Here is a 17,673-nt window from a genome sequence, read left to right on the forward strand (position 1 = left end):
CTCACTGTCCTCAGACGTATCCACAAGACCTATCACATACATTTTGGCAGTCTGAGTGTCTTCAGAGTTTTTCTTTATATACTTTGCTTTTACAATATTCAAGTTTAATCTATAAAAGTGCAACAATGACTGTAAATGTGTAAAATGACTCCCTGTAATCTCTGTAAGTGATCATTTCATAACTTAAATGTTAACATGTTTAACTCTATTTCTTTTGTCACTGTGTTTGAAAAAAGAAAATAAATACATTACATAAATATTGGGCGGCACGGTGGTGCAGTGGGTAGCACTGTCGCTTCACTGAAAGAAGCCTGTGAGTTCAAATCTCGGCTTGGGGCCTTTCTGTGTGGAGTTTGCATGTTCTCCCCGTGTCCGCGTGGGTTTCCTCCGGGTACTCCGGTTTCCTCCCACAGTCCAAAGACATGCATGTAGGCCAGCTGGAGACCCAACTAAATTGCTCATAGGTAGGAGTGTGTGAGTGAATGGTGTGTGTGCCCTGCAATAGATTGGCAGCCTGTCCAGGGTGTATTCCTGCCTCTCGTCCAGAACCCCCTGCGACCCTGCTCAGGATAAGCAGGTATACATAATGGATGGATGGATAGATGCATATTCCAGTTCTCTCACTCTTATTCTCTCTAGGAAAGTAAACAGGCATTTGTTTCCTCAGAGTCTGTCAGAAGGCTCAGTCCAGCCTCGTAGTCTGTATTTAAGGCCCAGCGTGAGGCACAGCATGGAAGCTGGGACTGAGGCTGCTGGAGGCAGGCTTTAGGAGTTCACTATCAGCAAGAGAATTTCAGAAAGCCCTGACCCTCTCAGCTGGTTGTGGATGAGATTTTTGTTGCATTGTCTATTCATTTCAGCCTTGTCCTTTTGCATTTCAGTAATATTGTAAAATGGGAAAAATAAAAGGACACATGCGCGCGCACACACACAGACGCATAGGCATGCACACAAAGACACACACAAACAGACACACGGTCACACACAATGCATAGTTTGCTGCTGTTATTGTATTACAGAAAGGTAAAATTATTATTTTAAAATTACACATTTAAATTAAAAATGTTTACAATGATAAAAACAATGTACACCCTGAGTGAAATTTATTAGTTGCACAATTAGTGTCACAAGTTACTCTGTACAACGAGAATTAGAACTACATTTACAAACAGGGTAGTAAAGGAGAAATCAATGACAAAGCAAAGGACATTATTTATACAGAAGTTTATACAGAAGTTTACAGGCACAAAGGCCTTGGTATGAGCACACACAATGAAAAAATATTTCATACACAATTCAGACATTGAAAAATAAAGATAGAAAAAAAGAACTTCAACTGATATCTCAGATATAAAATACTGCCTAAAATCTAAATCTAAAGCTTTTGTAAAAAACACATAACAGCCTCTACATTGGCAGTAAAAGAACTGAAAAGGCCAGTCCCGTCAAATTAATTCTCAGAAAACAAGTTTGCAATACACGATACAGATTATTCTTTCTACAGTATATCACAGTTTTCACATAATTTCTTTCATACAAATTCCATAATTACATCACAAATGAACAAACTTCAAACTACAAAGGAAAATATTTTATCTATGAAAAGAATAAAATGGTCAGTTTGTCTCAGTCAAGACGTTGTTCATCCAACTGCCTGTCAACCAAAATTCAATCAGCAAGGAAAAGCACAGTGCACAGCACAGCACAGCAGGACACCAGAACGGGAAACAGTGATGTCGTTTTCGGACATCCATTGTCCTGGTAATTACATTGGTGCACACAGTCACACACACACAAACCGTAGAAGAACCATTGTCCTTATGACTATGCTTTTTCTGCTGTCACTTTAAACCAGATGGGTAAAATTGTAGATTCTTTTTTCTTGCAAAAGTATTTTTGGTGAACATTTAACAAATTTGACTTCATAAAAAAACTGACAAATCTTCCACTAATGCATGTAATGACATGTAAAAATATCAGGTGTTCTTTTAAACTGGATGAATACTGAAAACACTTCATACACAAAATAGCCACAATCACAAAGTATGTTTTCATCAAATAATTCATAATGAGAATTTGTCAGTCTTTCCACTTGTATTTACTTTCGGAACGTTCTTAAAATAGATAATTTTATCAAAAACTAAATACATACAAAAAAACTTTTCACCTGAATGAATTCTGTTATGATATTTAAATATGATATTGTGCAAAAGCACTTCCCACACTGTGTACCCTTGTTTGGGTTTTCACCTGTGTGAATTCTCTGGCTGAGAATTCTCTGCTGGATATTTAATTGTAATATCAAGGAAAAGAAACTCCCACACTAAGAACATTTGAAGGGCTTTTCACCTGTGTGAATCCTCAGGTGTCTATTTAATTGTGCTACCCTGGAAAAGCACTTCCCACACTGGCTACATTTGTGGGGTTTTTCACCTGTATGAGTTCTCACGTGCACATCTAAATCACCTTTTCTATAAAAACATTTCTCACACTGTGCACATTTGTGTGGTTTTTCACCTGTATGGATTCTCTGGTGGCCACTTAAACTAGATGTTTTGGAAAAACACTTCCCACACTGTGTACACTTGTATGGCTTTTCACCTGTATGAATTCTCTGGTGGGTTTTTAAATCATGTATTCTACGAAAACACTTACCACACAGAGTACATTTGTTGGGCTTTTCAACTGCATGAATTTTCTGGTGGCTACTTAATTGTGATAACATGGGAAAGCACTTCCCACACACAGCACACTTGTAGGGCCTTTCACCTGTATGAATTTTTCTCTGGTGGACATTCAAAACATGTCGTGTGTAAAAGCACGCTCCACAATCATGACACATGTAAGGTTTTTCACCTGTATGAGTTAGTAGGTGTGATTCCAAATGAGATCTTGTTGAATATTTTCTACCACACTTCGTGCACTGGTATGGTTTTTCACCTGTATGAATTGTCAGGTGTATACCCAAATCATATTTTCTATGAAAAGACTTCTCACAGTGTGCACACTTGTATGGTTTTTTGCCTGAATGAATTTTCAGGTGCACATTTAAAGCAGATTTTGTAATAAAACACTTCTCACACCATGTACAGTTGTATGGTCTTTCACCGGTATGGCTTCTAAAGTGTATACCTAAATAATGTTTTGAATTAAAAGACTTCCCACACTGCTTACATTTGTACGGATCTTCACCTGTGTGAATTTTGAAGTGTGCATCTAAGAAATATTTTGAATTAAAAGACTTCTCACACTGTGTACATTTGTACGGCTCTTCGCCTGTATGAATTTTGAAGTGTGCATCTAAAAAATGTTTTAATCTAAAAGACTTCTCACACTGTGTACACTTGTACGGCTCTTCACCAGTATGAATTCTCTGGTGGTACTTTAAATAATATTTTGAATTAAAAGACTTCTCACACTGTTTACACTTGTATGGCTTTTCAACAGTATGAATCTCCCCTTTATTTCTATGAATTGTCTTGTTCTGAATTAAATTCAAAAGGCTTAGGTTTTTACTTGAATGAATTATCGTAGGTTCCCTTATCACACGCACTTTCTCACAGTGTATTTGTTCTTTCTTACCATTTGCTCTTTTCTGGAAAGTTTTGGTCGGACTGTTTTCATTATTTATGCCACAGTGATTATTTATGTTCCCACAATCAGTCGGCTGATCATGAATTTCTTCTTTTTTACAGTTTTGGTTTGGCTCTCCTGCACATTGCCCTGATTCAGTCTGGTCTTTGTGACCAACAGCAGCTCCATTCATCACAGTATTCATGACATCACTCACCAAACATTCACTAGATTCATACTTCATTTGATCTGATTTAATATTAACATATTGAATGTGCAAGTCACTGTTGTGTTCTGCCTTAAGGTATCCTCCATTATCAGCCTCTGTTTTGATTTGGTCAGGATGCAGATGGGCTACATATCCCAGCTCTGTACTGTCAAGGCTCTCTGTCTTAATAAGATCCCCAATGTAGGCGGTGCCCAGATCAGTTTCTGTTTTAATCAGTGATGTGTGTGTGTGGTGTACATCACTGACCCCACTGTGTGCGGTAACACACTCCAGTGTGTTGAGTCCAGGTGCAGCACACTCTGTCTCTGACTCTGCCATGTGGACAGACTGCAGTCCACTGAGTTTTTCTTCTTTCTGTTTGATCCTGTGCTGCTCAGTGAGCTCTGGTAGTGTTGTCTCAGTGTCCTGTCTCAGATAGACTCCTGCCTGCATCATACTGCTGCTCAAAGGTGTGCAGAAGTGCAGCTCCTGGAGGGAAACAGGAGAAGGGATTTAGCCTTAATCAAACAGGACCTACTGCAGCAGCTGACACATTCTTTACACTCTGCAGTCCTGCAGATGCCTGACTGACCACATGGGGCACTATTGCATTATTAGGTGGGGGAAAACCTTCCTCCCACCCAGGATGATACAAAAGTACTACCCCCCCGAGCAGGAACTTTTTTGGGGGTAAAATAAAGCCTCCGGAACTAAATTTAGACCCTAGTTTCTGCGGTCGAAACGCACTGAGTTCCTCAAAAGGTTCCTAGTTCCGGGGTAAAGTTCCTGCGGTGGAAACGCGGCTAATGTAAAGACTTCGCTTGGTTGAAAACAACCCTTGAGATTCGCGTTTGTCGCGTTCGTGCAGGCGGACTTTAAATTTCACAAGTTTTCTGGTAAACAAAACCAATACAACTGCGAAAAGCATAAATCTTATGAAAAAAAACTTACCCCTGTTCTTTGATGACTCTATTATCTGAACTCAGTCGTTCGTTTGACGTCATGTAAATCCCAGCAGCCTATGATCCCACGTGCGGGTTAACGCGGTGTGAACAAAGAACCACAAGGCATAACGAATTTATGGTCGTTGTCCTTTCTTCTTTCTTTCTTTCTCTCTCCCTTTTCCTTTTCCCCCTCCCCCTCCCCCTTCTTCTTCTGGCGGTTGATAACCAACTTAGGTACATTTACCGCCAACCACTGGTCTGGAGTGTGGATTGGGAAGAATCTACGTAAAATATCCAAAAAAAAAAAAAAAAGAATTAAATCTATTTCTGCCCATCAAACCTGTTGAATTTAAATATTCTAACAGAAATGTTAGAATTACATTTCTGTTCACATTAAATTCTGCCCCCACTTCAAGCAGATTGGCTCTTAGTCTGATATTAAATACCGCTGCATACTGCATGGGTTACGGCTTTTTGTTCCCCACAATAAGAGCATCTTCCGTCGACGCGTTTATTCAAGAAAATGTTTAGTACTGTATAGCCTTAATCGGGAGATTACATTGTCCACCTTCCCATTTGCCAAATATGTGATCATAATCTGTTGTCTTCAAAGTGTTCATGACATTTCTCCCATCTCCACGTGCAAAAGCTCCTTTGTGAGGGAGTTGTCCTATGCTTTTGCCAATAAAACTTATTATCTGTAAATATTTGAAAAAATGCTCATTAGGGATATCATGGGATATCGAAATGCCAATTTCAGAAAAACATGAAATAATTAGGATACTATGCCAATGTAGTTGATGCTGATGAAAATGATTATGATGCTAAATATGGTGAGGACTAGGCTAGCAAGGAATGATAACACTCCAGTAGACGTTCATAAAACAGGCTAATCATGTGTGAAGTACTGCAGCTAAAGACATTTAATGCTCTGCTTGTTCTTACTATAGCCTATTTAAGCATGTTGGTCAGAAAGGCAGTTGCCTAACATTACTTTTTTTTGTCCTAATGTACATTTTGCTGAAAAATGACAACTGATTAAAAACACAGTCTTATGATTTAATTAAATAAAATAACACACAGATTCATTGAAACATAATTTAGATATTAAATAAATGCTGTAAACATAAGCCAACAAAAGCAAATTGCTCAGAAATGGACACATCTCCCAGTAACCTAAGAGAATCCGGGGACTTCTAGTTCCTCTGGCAAATTAATAAGCTATTCACTGTATTTAAGTTATATGTGAAACTTGAAAAATTACATGTTTAGACTAATTGAAGATGTATCAAACAATTAAAACAATTCACACTCCATACGAGCCAAATTTATATCAGTTACGTAGAACAGGAATTAAACAACATTAACAAACAGGGGCAGTAAAGGAGACCGTAATGAAGGACATTTATACAGAAATCTAGAGCACATAAAAGCCTTGAGCCTTCACTGTGTGAAGTAAGGCTGCTACTAATGATCATTTTGTAATGAATTAATCTATTGATCATGCCATTGCACAATTGATGAATCTAAATGATTCATTTTTATTTTAATGCCAATTTAAACAGAAAACATCTGTAACTCCCAGACTTAAACTACCTGAAATAAACATCTCAAAAAGCATTAGATATTCCTCGACAATATGAAGACAGAAAAATCTTAAACTCCCTGATTTTGCCCACCATGAATTACCACAACATTTGTGTTCTTGCTTTTAATCAGCACAAGAACAGAGGTGCAATGTTAATGGATTGTGACCAATTATGCTAAAACAACACTACATTCCTCCATCACTTAAAAAAAAAAAAAAAAAAAGATTAGTACAGTTAATACCAAAAAGTATTCAAAAGTATTCCTTGCACAATTAGTGTTATGAGTTATGTGCAACACTACATTTGCAAACAGGGTAGTAAAAGAGAAAACAGACATTTACAAGGCATCAAGGCCTTGCATGAGCACATACAGTGTAAAATTATTTCACACACAATTCATATACAACATATAAAAATAGAGCTACCTCAGATAACAAAATGTCTGAAGTCTAATGATCAGCTTTAGCGGATCATTACATGGCAGTTGAAGAACCGAAAAGGCCAGTAATGTTGAGTTCATTATCAGAATACAATTTCGCAAAACACATTACTTACTTTCTTTCTACATTGCCTCCAACCAGTTCTCACATTGTTTCTTCCAAACAAATTACACAGGTGTCAATTACAGTGGCAGTAAAAAGTTTGTGAACCCTGTAGAATTACCTGGATTTCTGCATTAATTACTCATTACATATGGTCTGATCCTCACTGAAGTCACAATAATAGACAAACACATTCTGTTTAAACTAATAACACACAATCAATTATACTTTTCATGTCTTTATTGAACACAGTCTAATAAGCATTCACAGGTCTGGCTAGAAAAAGTATGTGAACCCTTGTACCTAGTAACTGGTAGGACCTCTTTAGCAGCAATAACCTCCACCAAATGTTTCCTATAGCTGCCGATCAGACTTGCACAATGGTTGGAGGAATTCTAGACCATTCCTCCTCACAGAACGGCTTCTCTTCATTGATATTTCTTGGATTCCTTGCAATGAACAGCCCTCTTCAGGTCATGTCACAACATCTGAATTGGATTAAGGTCTCGTCTCCGAATTGGCCATTCCAAAATATGAATTTTATTCTGTTTAAACCATTCTGTTGTTGATTTTCTCATGTGTTTTGGTTCACTGTCTTGTGGCATCACCCAACTTCTATTAAGCTTCAGGTGACGGACTGCTACCCTGACATTCTCCTGTAAAATTTCTTAATATAATTCTGAATTCTTCGTTCCCTCAGTGACTGCAAGCTGTTCAGGCCCTGAGGCAGCAAAGCAGCCCCAAACCATGATGCTCCCTCCACCATGCTTCACAGCTGGGGTGAGGTTTTGGTGTTGGTGAGCAGTGCTTGTTCCCTCCAAACGTAGGGTTGGGCATTTCTGCTAAAATGTTAAACTTTTGTCTCAACTGTCCATAGAACATGGTCTCAGAAGCATCGTGAAACATCCAGCTGGTATTTTGAAATGTTTTTTTGCAGAGCAGTGGTTTCCTCCGTAGTGTCCTCCCATGAATACCATTATTGTTGGGTGTTTTTCTTACAGTGAACACATGAACAGAGACTTTAGCAAGTTCTAGAAATTTCTTCAGGTCCTTTACTGTTACCCTAGGGTTCTTTTAGACCTGCTTCAGTGTCGCAGGCTGCGCTTTTACTGTGATCTTTGCAGTATGCCCAGTCCTAGGGAGAGTAGCAACAGCACTGCATTTCCTCCATTTGTAGACTTGTCCCATTGTGGATTGATGAATACCCAGGCATTTAGAAATGCTTTTATAGCCTTTTCCAACCAAATGCCTCTCTGCGCTTCTTCCTGTAAGGTCATCTGACAATTGTTTTGATGGTTCACATGAACATGTTTCTTGAGAAGATCAGCCTCTGTCAGTAACCAAACTTTGTGTGCCTTTTTTTATAGGGCATGCCACCTTCAACCCACACCTCTAAGCTCATTTCACTTATTGGAACACTTGACTCCAATTAGCTTTAGGAGGAGTTATTAGCCCAGAGGTTCACAAACTTTTTCTGACCTCCACTGTGAATATTTAAATGATGCATTCAGTATTGACAAAAAGAAGTACAATTACTTGTGTTACTAGTTTACGCAGATTGTGTTTGTCTATTATTATTATTATTATATATAATATTGTGCAACTATACAATAGAAAAGGTTTGCTAAAAAATGCAGGACGCAAAGTACAAACTTCCACCTGAAATATTATTGAAAAACAAACAAAAATAATATTCTTATTTCAGGAATCAATACCCTGTAGTGGTGCTTTGATAAGCAGGCTCGATGCAAAAGTTCCCTTGGCCTGTAGAAAAGCTGACTGGGTTTTCACAAGAAATAATTAACAGCTGGTGACAGTAACATATATACTAGGTTTACACTGTGCAACTGTACAGCTTCAAATGAGACTGGTTCATAAGATTAAGAGAAAAGCTGATAAGACCAGGTAAATAAATGCATATAAACAGAATTAAAACTTTGTTAAAAGGCTGTTTAAAAACACAATCATTTACAGTGTAATCATTTACAGTGACTTACAGAAGTACTTTACACATGTAAGCAAATTTCCCACATTTAGATTCTGATGGAGTGTTCTGGTATTGATATGAACATAATGAACCACTGTCCTTCAGAGTTTTCACAAAGGATTTTTGTACTGTACATTTAAACCAGAAAGGGTAATTCAAGTCTTTATACAATGAGAAAACTTATACAGACTTTTGTGTGAAGGTATTTTGGAAGAAAATGTCATTTTCACTAACTACCAGGTGTCTTTATGAAACTGTATGAAGGGAGTTTTCTATAAATTACCAGGTGATATTTTAACTTGCATGAGAAGTGGAAACACTTCCAACATCCTCACAAAGTATGCTTCTCACAATACAAATTTATCAGGCCTATCGCCTTTATGATTTAAAAATGATTATTAAAAATGAAATTCATATGGAAGACTCTCCATCTGCATGGATCCTCAGGTGGCTATTTAAACTAGATGTTTTGGAAAAACACTTCTCACACTGTGTACACTTGTATGGCTTTTCACCGGTATGAATTCTCTGGTGGCTATTTAAACTAGATGTTTGAGAAAAACACTTCTCACACTGTGTACATTTGTAGGGCTTTTCACCAGTATGAACTCTCAGATGGCTACTTAAATGAGATCTTTGAGAAAAACACTTACCACACTGAATACAGCTGTAGGGCTTGTCACCTGTATGAATTCTCTGGTGGCTAATTAAACTAGATATTTGGGAAAAACGCTCCTCACACTGTGTACACTTGTATGGCTTTTCACCGGTATGAATTCGCAGGTGTTTAATTAATGTAGAATTTGTCCTAAAACACTTCTCACACAGTGCGCACTTGTAAGGCTTTTCCCCTGTATGAATTCTCTGGTGGCAAATTAAAGGAGATCTATTGGAAAAGCACTTCCCACACTGAATACACTTGTACGGTTTATCACCTGTATGAATTCTCTGGTGTTTAATTAAAGCTGAATTTGTACAAAAACACTTCTCACACTGTGTACACTTGTACGGCTTTTCACCGGTATGAATTTTCTGGTGGCTGCTTAAATTACATATTTTGGAAAAGCACTTCCCACATTGAATACATTTGTAGGGCTTTTCACCTGTATGAATTCTCAGGTGTACATTTAAATCGTATAGTTCAGAGAAACACTTCCCACAGTGATGACAATTGTAAGGCTGTTCACCTGCATGAATTTGCTGGTGGCGATTTAAAGCAAACTTCATTAAAAAGTCCTTCCCACACTGTGTACATGTGTAGGGCTTTTCACCTGTATGAATTTTCTGGTGGCTACTTAAATTAGATTTTTTGGAAAAACACTTTCCACACTCTGTACACTTGTAGGGCTTTTCACCTGTATGAATTCTCTGGTGGCTACTTAAATTATATACATTGGAAAAGCCCTTCCCACATTGAATACATTTGTAGGGCTTTTCACCTACATGAACTGTAAAGTGTTTCTTTAAATCAGATTTAGTATTAAAACACCTCTCGCACTCTGTACACTTGAATGGCTTCTCACCAGTATTCATGGGTTCTTCAGTTACCAAACCCTTTCTCTGGCCATTTGTACGTTTGTTGCTACCGCTTCTGCTTCTGGTCTGATTATTTCCATTGATTATATCAGAGTCACGATTTAAATCCTCCCGTTGGGTCATCAAATCATGAATTTCTTCTTTGTTACAGTTCGGATTTGGCTCTCCTGCGCATTTCCATGGTTCGGCCTGGTCTTTGTGATCAACACCAGCTCCAGTCATCACAGTATTCATAAGATCACTCCCTAAACGTTCATTGTATTCACACTTCATTTCATCAGATTTAATATTTACACATATAATATCCTGCAAGTCACTGATGTGTTCTGCATGAGGGTGTCCTCCATCATCAGCTTCTGTTTTGATCTCATCAGGGTGCAGAAGGGTTACATATCCCAGCTCTGTACTGTCGAGCGTCTCTGTCTTAAGAACCATAGTGTGAGTGGAGCCAAGATCAGTTTCTGTTTTAATCAGTGATGTGTGTGTGTGGTGTACATCACTGACCCCGCTGTGTGCTGTAACACACTCTGGCTCCAGTGTGTTGAGTCCTGGTGCAGCACACTCTGTCTCTGACTCTGCCATGTGGACAAACTCCAGTCCACTGAGTTCCTTTTCTTTCTGTCTGATCCTGTGCTGCTCAGTTGGCTCTGGTAGTACTGTCTCAGTGTCCTGTCTCAGACAGACTCCAGCCTTTTGATTTAAATACGAAGAGCTAAAAAAATTAATAAATAGAACATTTACTTTCCATCATCTGATTACAACAGAAATGCCCGTATAATCGACAGCCTGTTTGGTTATCGACACACTTGTATTGACATACACAGCCTATCATACTCAATTGTAAAACACCGTAATCAATACCGTATGTGACAAGAAATAAAACAAAAGTGTACCGTGGCTGGCATTGCACTGAGTTCGGCTAAACGGTCAATGCTCGCTAGCGAAACGCATATTTGTCAGTTACAGTAAAAAAAAAATTTTTTTTTTAATTTTAAAAAATTCACGTTGCAAAATATTAATAAAAATGAACGACACGTTCATACCTTATTCTCTTTCCAACGGAGGTGCTAAAACAGTACCTGGACATTTTCGTTGGCATTCACACCTTAGAGTTTAGATTAACACTCACATCCTAACAACTTCCGTAATCGTCAGTGCTTCTTCTTCTTCTTCTTGTGATTTTCCGGTAGTATCTACGCTAACATGCGTATTACTGCCCTCCACTGGACAAAGCAATAATATCAGCACGCGTCTTGGTTCATTAAATCATAACACCGGGAGGCCAGTATCGTATGAAAACTGTATAACTTTTCATAAGAACCCTTAAGTAATAAACAATTAACACCATCATTTGAGAAACCATGAAGGAACTGTCAGATAAGGAACTATTGGGCGAACTTTCTTCTCTCTGATCTCTATATCAATGACCCTACCAAAGCACAGTATCTTTCTTGTCTTTCTCCCAGCAAGGCTCTAACACACTCCTTTTTGGGTTTTGATCACTGTGACTCTGTGGATGTACCCTCTAATTTAATGAAAGCTGAAAGCTGAATGCTTCTCCCAGCTCCATTTGTACTGCTGCCCCTGGAATCTTGACACCTGATACTGTACTGTCTGTATGAAACTTCTTTAGCCAACTGTCTGCTACAGATCCATATACTACACACACACATTATCAAAAACTGATATAATTAATCCTTTATATATGGCTGCAATTGCTGTTCTGCCTGCTCCCCATTCTGTTGCTTCTAAACTTCTCACTACATTTAGTCCCTTTTTACATTTATCAGTTATCTTCTGTATATGAACTGCTCATGTTAATCACTCATCAAACTATAAACCTAAATATTTGAAATGTTTAACTATTTCGAGTTCTTGCCCATATAATCTTAAATTTATTTGATCCCCTAACTTTTTTCTTGTAAAAAAGAGTATTTTTGTTTTATCTACTGAAAATGTAAAACCCCATTTCAATGACCAGTCTTCTACTTTACCAATCACTTCTTGTAGCTTCTTTACTATGAATGTGGTGGAAATTCTATCTACATCCACTGGCGGTGAGAAGAGTCAAAAGACTTACACACAATATTCAATTCAAGTTTTAATGTTTGCAAACATAAGCTTGTCCTGAGAACTCTTACCTAGTGCTCTGAGACGCAGCCCAGAGACTTCCTTTTTTATAGCATAACCAGCGACAGGCTGTCATTAAAAACTGATAAACAGGATACATGCGCATACTCAGTAATATTAATTTTAGAAATGGCATTTCGGCAGATGTGTGCGGAGGTGGCTTGTCTGTCTCTTGATCTTTCTTTTCTCAGAAATGTCTTACACAAGAGAGCAGGCAGGTGTTTGTGGTCAGCACATCCTGTAGCACATCTCTGCTGCAGGCCTCTTGCACACACACGCCCTTGCAAAAACGTAGACATATGACACACATATCTTTACTTAGAATTTTACAAACACAATGAGCTCTGCATTTCAAAATATGGCAAAAATATTAAGCGTTTAATGGTCTTAACAACAAATCATTGGTCAGAAAATTAGCAAGAATTAAATAAATGCACTCCTGAGACCTCCTGTGCCACCATTTGCTCATTTACTTTTGCTGCAGTGAACTGTTTGGGGAAAAGCTAGAAACAGGGAAATTCACTTATACAGGAGACAAATTAACAATGTCAAATAAATGAGTCTTGTTTTGTATTTGGTTGCATATCATTTGCATGCCATGACTTCCAGCTCTACAAATGTATTCCATGTGCAAAGTACTTTTTCAAAATATTTAATTTAAGGAGCCACCAGAAAATTCATTGTGAGGCAGCGCCTAATGTACTGGGCAGTGCATCAGGAAGTGTCTCTTGAAAGAGGGGGAAATTCCCAGCACAAAGTTCTTCAGCTGCAGGTAGCTGTAGGTAAGTTATACGGTAAAGGTAAAACAGTGGTCAGTCAGGTGCAGCTTTAATTTTTTAGCTGAGAAAACCCAATCTCGTTTTTCTCAAAAGAGAATAGGGAATGAGGTTGAACTCAGGCTGCATGGAAGGCAATTAAAGTGGGTGGCTTTAATTAGATTTCTTGGGCTGGGAGACTTGGGCTGATAGACAGGATTCTGGGTAAATACAAGAAAACCGTGAATATAACGACGTGCCTGTCATGATTGGCCTGAGGAGCAGACAGATCGACCCCTAAGACTGTCTGCGTATATAGCTCTAATTAGACCAGTGTTTGATTATGGGTGTGTGGTGTATGGATCAGCTACAAAAACACAGGTAAGTAAGTTAAGTGGAGTCCGAGCTCAAACACTGTGGATCTGACGCGGGGTGTATGGGTCTCTGCACCGACTCCAGCTGGGCAGGTGGAGATGGGGTAGATGCCTCTCTGGTCCAGAAGGCAGCAGCTCTCATTGTCATGCTGGGTACCTGTGCAATAGCAGGATGAGTCTGACCTGGTGAGGAGGGTATTGCAAAGCATGCTGGGATCACAGTAAGGATAAGACTCAAAGTTTGAGTTGGCGAGTGGTCCCCAGGCTAATGAAATTGGGCTAACAGGAAGGGTATACTGCCCTACAGTTTTGCTGCTGGCAATCCCTCCATTGTTCAAACCAGAAGTGGACCTGAGGGTCCTGGATCAGGTGCATGCAGGTGAGGTGAAGTGGGGTCTTGTCAAAGAAGCAGACAGACACATTAGGACAGAGCATTACGCCTTCCTTCCCATTTACACAGATGGGTCTACAGGCCCCCGCACAGGAGTACAGGATTACTGGATTACACACTTACTAGTTTATAAGGTCATTGTTGGTACTGGTTGTGAGTTAATTTTTTTTGTTTTATATTTTGGGGAAAGAAGGTATGATTGACTTCAGGTCCAAATTTTAGAACAGGAATGAAATAACACAGTTAAAGGACAAAGGGAATTTGCAATACACATTCCAAAGTTTCTTTCTACAGTTTATTCAGTTTTCACATTTCTTTCAAATTGTACTTTAAATTTCATCACAAAATATCGACCTATAATTAATAAAATGCTCACAAACACTTATTATAAAAGGAAAAAGGCATCTCTGATTGTCACAGTCATTGTTGCTGTTTATTTCAGATGTCTGTCTAAAATACAATCATCAAGGAATATTCAGTGAATTATAAACAGTGCTACGACAAACATTGCAAAATGGCTGGTTTACTGCCCTTTATTCACTCCTTCAACACAAAATAAACATCCACCAAATCCACAAAAAAGGACTTCCTTTAAAAATATGAAGGGATTTTAAAAAATGAATTATCAGGGTGCTTTTATTTTATTTTATAGACATCCAAGGCATTTCCGACAAACTTAAAGAATGATTTCATGCAACACTTTCCACAATGCGTAGATTTGTCAGGCTCTTTGCCTGTAGGTGATTTTTAATTTATACATTTAACATTACATTTGAAAGATTTTTTCACTTGTAAGAATACTCGGGCATAAATTGACAGTAGATTTAGTTAAAAAACACTTTTGAACTGTATGAATTCTTTGGTGCAGAGTTCATGAAAAAGCCCTTCCCACATTGTGTACACCTGTCAGACTTTGCACCTAAAGAATATTTTGTATTAAAAGACTTCGCACAATGAATACACAGAGAGCGCTTTTCATCCATATGAACATGCTGGTGAATATTTAGAGCTGATTTTGTACGACACCTGTTCTCATGTTGAGCACACCTGTACACCTTTTACGTGATATGGACTCTCTGGTGACTATTTAAATTTGATAGTTTTGGAAAACACTTCCCACACTGAGAACATGAGTAGGGCTTTTCACCTGTATGAATTCTCAGGTGTATGTTTAAATCAGATTTTGTACGAAAACACTTCCCACACTGAGAACATTGGTATGGCTTTTCACCTGTATGAATTCTCAAGTGGATATCTAAAGAAAACTTTTTATTAAAACACTTCTCACACTCTGTACACTTGTAGGGCTTTTCATCTGCATGAATTCTCAGGTGTACATTCAAAGCTGAATTTGTACTAAAACACTTCTGACACTGGCTACACTTGGGCTTTTCACCTGTATGAATTCTATGATGGCTATCTAAATGGGATATTCTGGAAAAACACTTGCCACATTGAATGCATCTGTATGGCTTTTCACATGCATGAATTCTCTGGTGGCGATTTAAAGCAAAATTTGTGCTAAAACACTTCACACACTGAGTGCATTTGTAGGGTTTTTCACCTGTATGAATTCTCAGGTGTTGATATAAAACAGAATTAGCACTAAAACACTTCCCACACTGAGTGCATTTATAGGGCTTTTCACCTGTATGAATTCTCAGGTGTACATTTAAAACCGATATTGTACGAAAGCTCTTCCCACAATGAGAACATTGGTAGGGCTTTTCACCTGTATGAATTCTCAGGTGTACATTTAAAGCTGAATTTGTAGTAAAACACTTCTCACACTGTTTACACTTGTATGGCTTTTCTTCTGTATGAATCACACCTTTCTTTCTCTGAGTTGTCTTGATTTGACAGAAATTCAGAAGATCGGGGTGTTTAATTGAATTACTTATGGGATCAATTGCAACATTCACTTTCTGACAATGAATGTGTTTGTTGCAATCGTTTGTACTTTTCTGGACAATTTTGGTGTGATTATTTTCATTGTTTATGTTACAGTGCTGATTTAAGTCCCCACATTTGGTTGACAGATTATAAATTTCTTCTTTTTTAAAGTTTGAATTTGCACATCGCCATGATTCAGTCAGGCCATTGTGATAAACACCAGCTCTGTTCACCGCAGTATTCATGAAATCATTCACCAAATTTTCATTGGATTCATACTTCATTCGATCAGAGTTGATATTCACACAATCAATGTCCTGTATGTTACTGATGCATTCTGACTTAAGGTATCCTACATCATCAGCCTCTGTTTTGATTTGGTCAGGATGCAGATGGGCTACATATCCCAGCTCTGCACTGTCTAGGCTCTCTGTCTTAATAAGATCCCCAGTGTGGGTGGAGCCCAGATCAGTTTCTGTTTTAATCAGTGATGTGTCTGTGTGGTCTACATCACTGACCCCGCTTTGTGCTGTAACACACTCTGGCTCCAGTGTGTTGAGTCCTGGCGCAGCACATTCTGTCTCTGACTCTGCCATGTGGACAGGCTCCAGTCCACTGAGTTCCTCTTCTTTCTGTCTGATCCTGTGCTGCTCAGTGAGCTCTGGTAGTGTTGTCTCAGTGTCTAAGACAGACTCCTGCCTGCATCATCCTGCTGCTCAAAGGTGTGCAGAACTGCAGCTCCTGCAGGGAAACAGGGGAAGGGATTTATCCTTAATCAAACAGGTCCTACTGCAGCAGCTGACACATTCTTTACATTCTGCAGTCCTGCAGATACCCGGCTAACCACGGGGGGCACTCTTGTGTTATGAGGTAGGGAAACCCTTCCTCCCTTCATGGGTGATACCAAGAGCTCTACTTTCTCAAATCAATGTTGCACGGTGCATGAGTGCAGTCAATGGGACAGTGTGTGGGCACACTGAGCGGGGCTAGCGAACACTGGCATTCTTGGGACCAGAGCAAAGAGTGCACAGCTCAAAGCAGGCGGTGCAGGAGGAAAATAAGCTGTATTAGGCTGAATATAATATTAGAGTATAATATCAATATCCCAGCTGGACTCCCTGACTGACCACCACAGGGGGCGCTCCTGCACCACAAGGAGGGAGAAGCCCTTCTGCCCTCCCTGGGTAATAGCGTGGGCTGGTCATGGCATTAGGGTAATTTCCCTCAGTCATGTTCCCATTCATGTCTCTGTCTTGGACTGTGGAGCTGCCTGGAATGGCTTGAATTTAATTCTACACAGTTTACTTCACCAATAAATGCAACTCAAAAAAATGAAAACGATATGTTTCACAGGCCAAAGTTTATGACTCAATTTATAGAAGATGGCAACACTACTGCAAATAACCGAATTGTCAGAATGTACAGGATAATTTATTTAAAATTTTCTTTTTTTATTTTTGCATTGCTTTACTTCCGTTTTCATATGCTGGTGAGAGAAAAGTAAATTAAATCAAAGTGGGATTCAGGTCTTTGAAAACACTGATGTAACTGATCCCGGTTTGATCCTGTCAAGTCTTGTGGCTGAGACATGCTAAATTGGTATCAATTAGCCCCTGATCTCTGCTTGTTTTATCATACTCCTTCACTTACAGGTTCTCCATAATTTCCACCTCATTACGTCACAATGGCATGCTACTGTATAATTTACAAACAATGGCCTCACCTTATGTGGCTACTTCGCTGAAAAGCAA

At 38.8% G+C, this 17,673-nt stretch overlaps 2 protein-coding genes across 3 annotated transcripts; both read right to left on the reverse strand.

Moving 5' to 3' along the window:
* Positions 1-1,086: 1,086 nt before the first annotated feature.
* Positions 1,087-10,931, reverse strand: LOC118219970 (zinc finger protein 2 homolog). Its single transcript, XM_035403524.1, has 2 exons — positions 10,884-10,931; positions 1,087-4,270 (listed from the first exon to the last, which is right to left on the reverse strand). The coding sequence occupies exon 2, from the start codon at positions 4,235-4,237 to the stop codon at positions 2,324-2,326; it is 1,914 nt and encodes a 637-aa protein (XP_035259415.1). The 5' UTR covers positions 4,238-4,270; positions 10,884-10,931; the 3' UTR covers positions 1,087-2,323.
* On the reverse strand, positions 5,764-16,504 carry LOC118219972 (zinc finger protein 260-like). 2 transcript variants are annotated; one of them, XM_035403528.1, is made up of 2 exons: positions 15,099-16,504; positions 5,764-10,372 (listed from the first exon to the last, which is right to left on the reverse strand). In XM_035403528.1, the coding sequence occupies exons 1-2, from the start codon at positions 16,204-16,206 to the stop codon at positions 9,255-9,257; spliced, it is 2,226 nt and encodes a 741-aa protein (XP_035259419.1). In that variant the 5' UTR covers positions 16,207-16,504; the 3' UTR covers positions 5,764-9,254. The 2 variants fall into 2 exon arrangements, with proteins under 2 accessions (XP_035259419.1, XP_035259418.1); XM_035403527.1 differs by lacking the exon at positions 15,099-16,504 and adding an exon at positions 11,423-11,540 and having other exon boundaries at positions 5,764-11,091.
* Positions 16,505-17,673: the final 1,169 nt, after the last annotated feature.

This window comes from Anguilla anguilla, chromosome 2, assembly GCF_013347855.1.
Source record: "Anguilla anguilla isolate fAngAng1 chromosome 2, fAngAng1.pri, whole genome shotgun sequence".
Taxonomy (NCBI): domain Eukaryota; kingdom Metazoa; phylum Chordata; class Actinopteri; order Anguilliformes; family Anguillidae; genus Anguilla; species Anguilla anguilla.

What these genes read in the sequence shown, in the direction of transcription:
- LOC118219970 (XM_035403524.1), bottom strand. Translation starts at nt 4,237, where the DNA reads ATGATGCAGGCAGGAGTCTATCTGAGACAGGACACTGAGACAACACTA.
- LOC118219972 (XM_035403528.1), bottom strand. Translation starts at nt 16,206, where the DNA reads ATGAAGTATGAATCCAATGAAAATTTGGTGAATGATTTCATGAATACT. An exon ending in AAATAGTCACCAGAGAGTCC is followed by an intron (nt 10,373 to 15,098) that starts ATATCACGTAAA and finishes AAGAACCCATGA; the next exon opens with ATACTGGTGAGAAGCCATTC.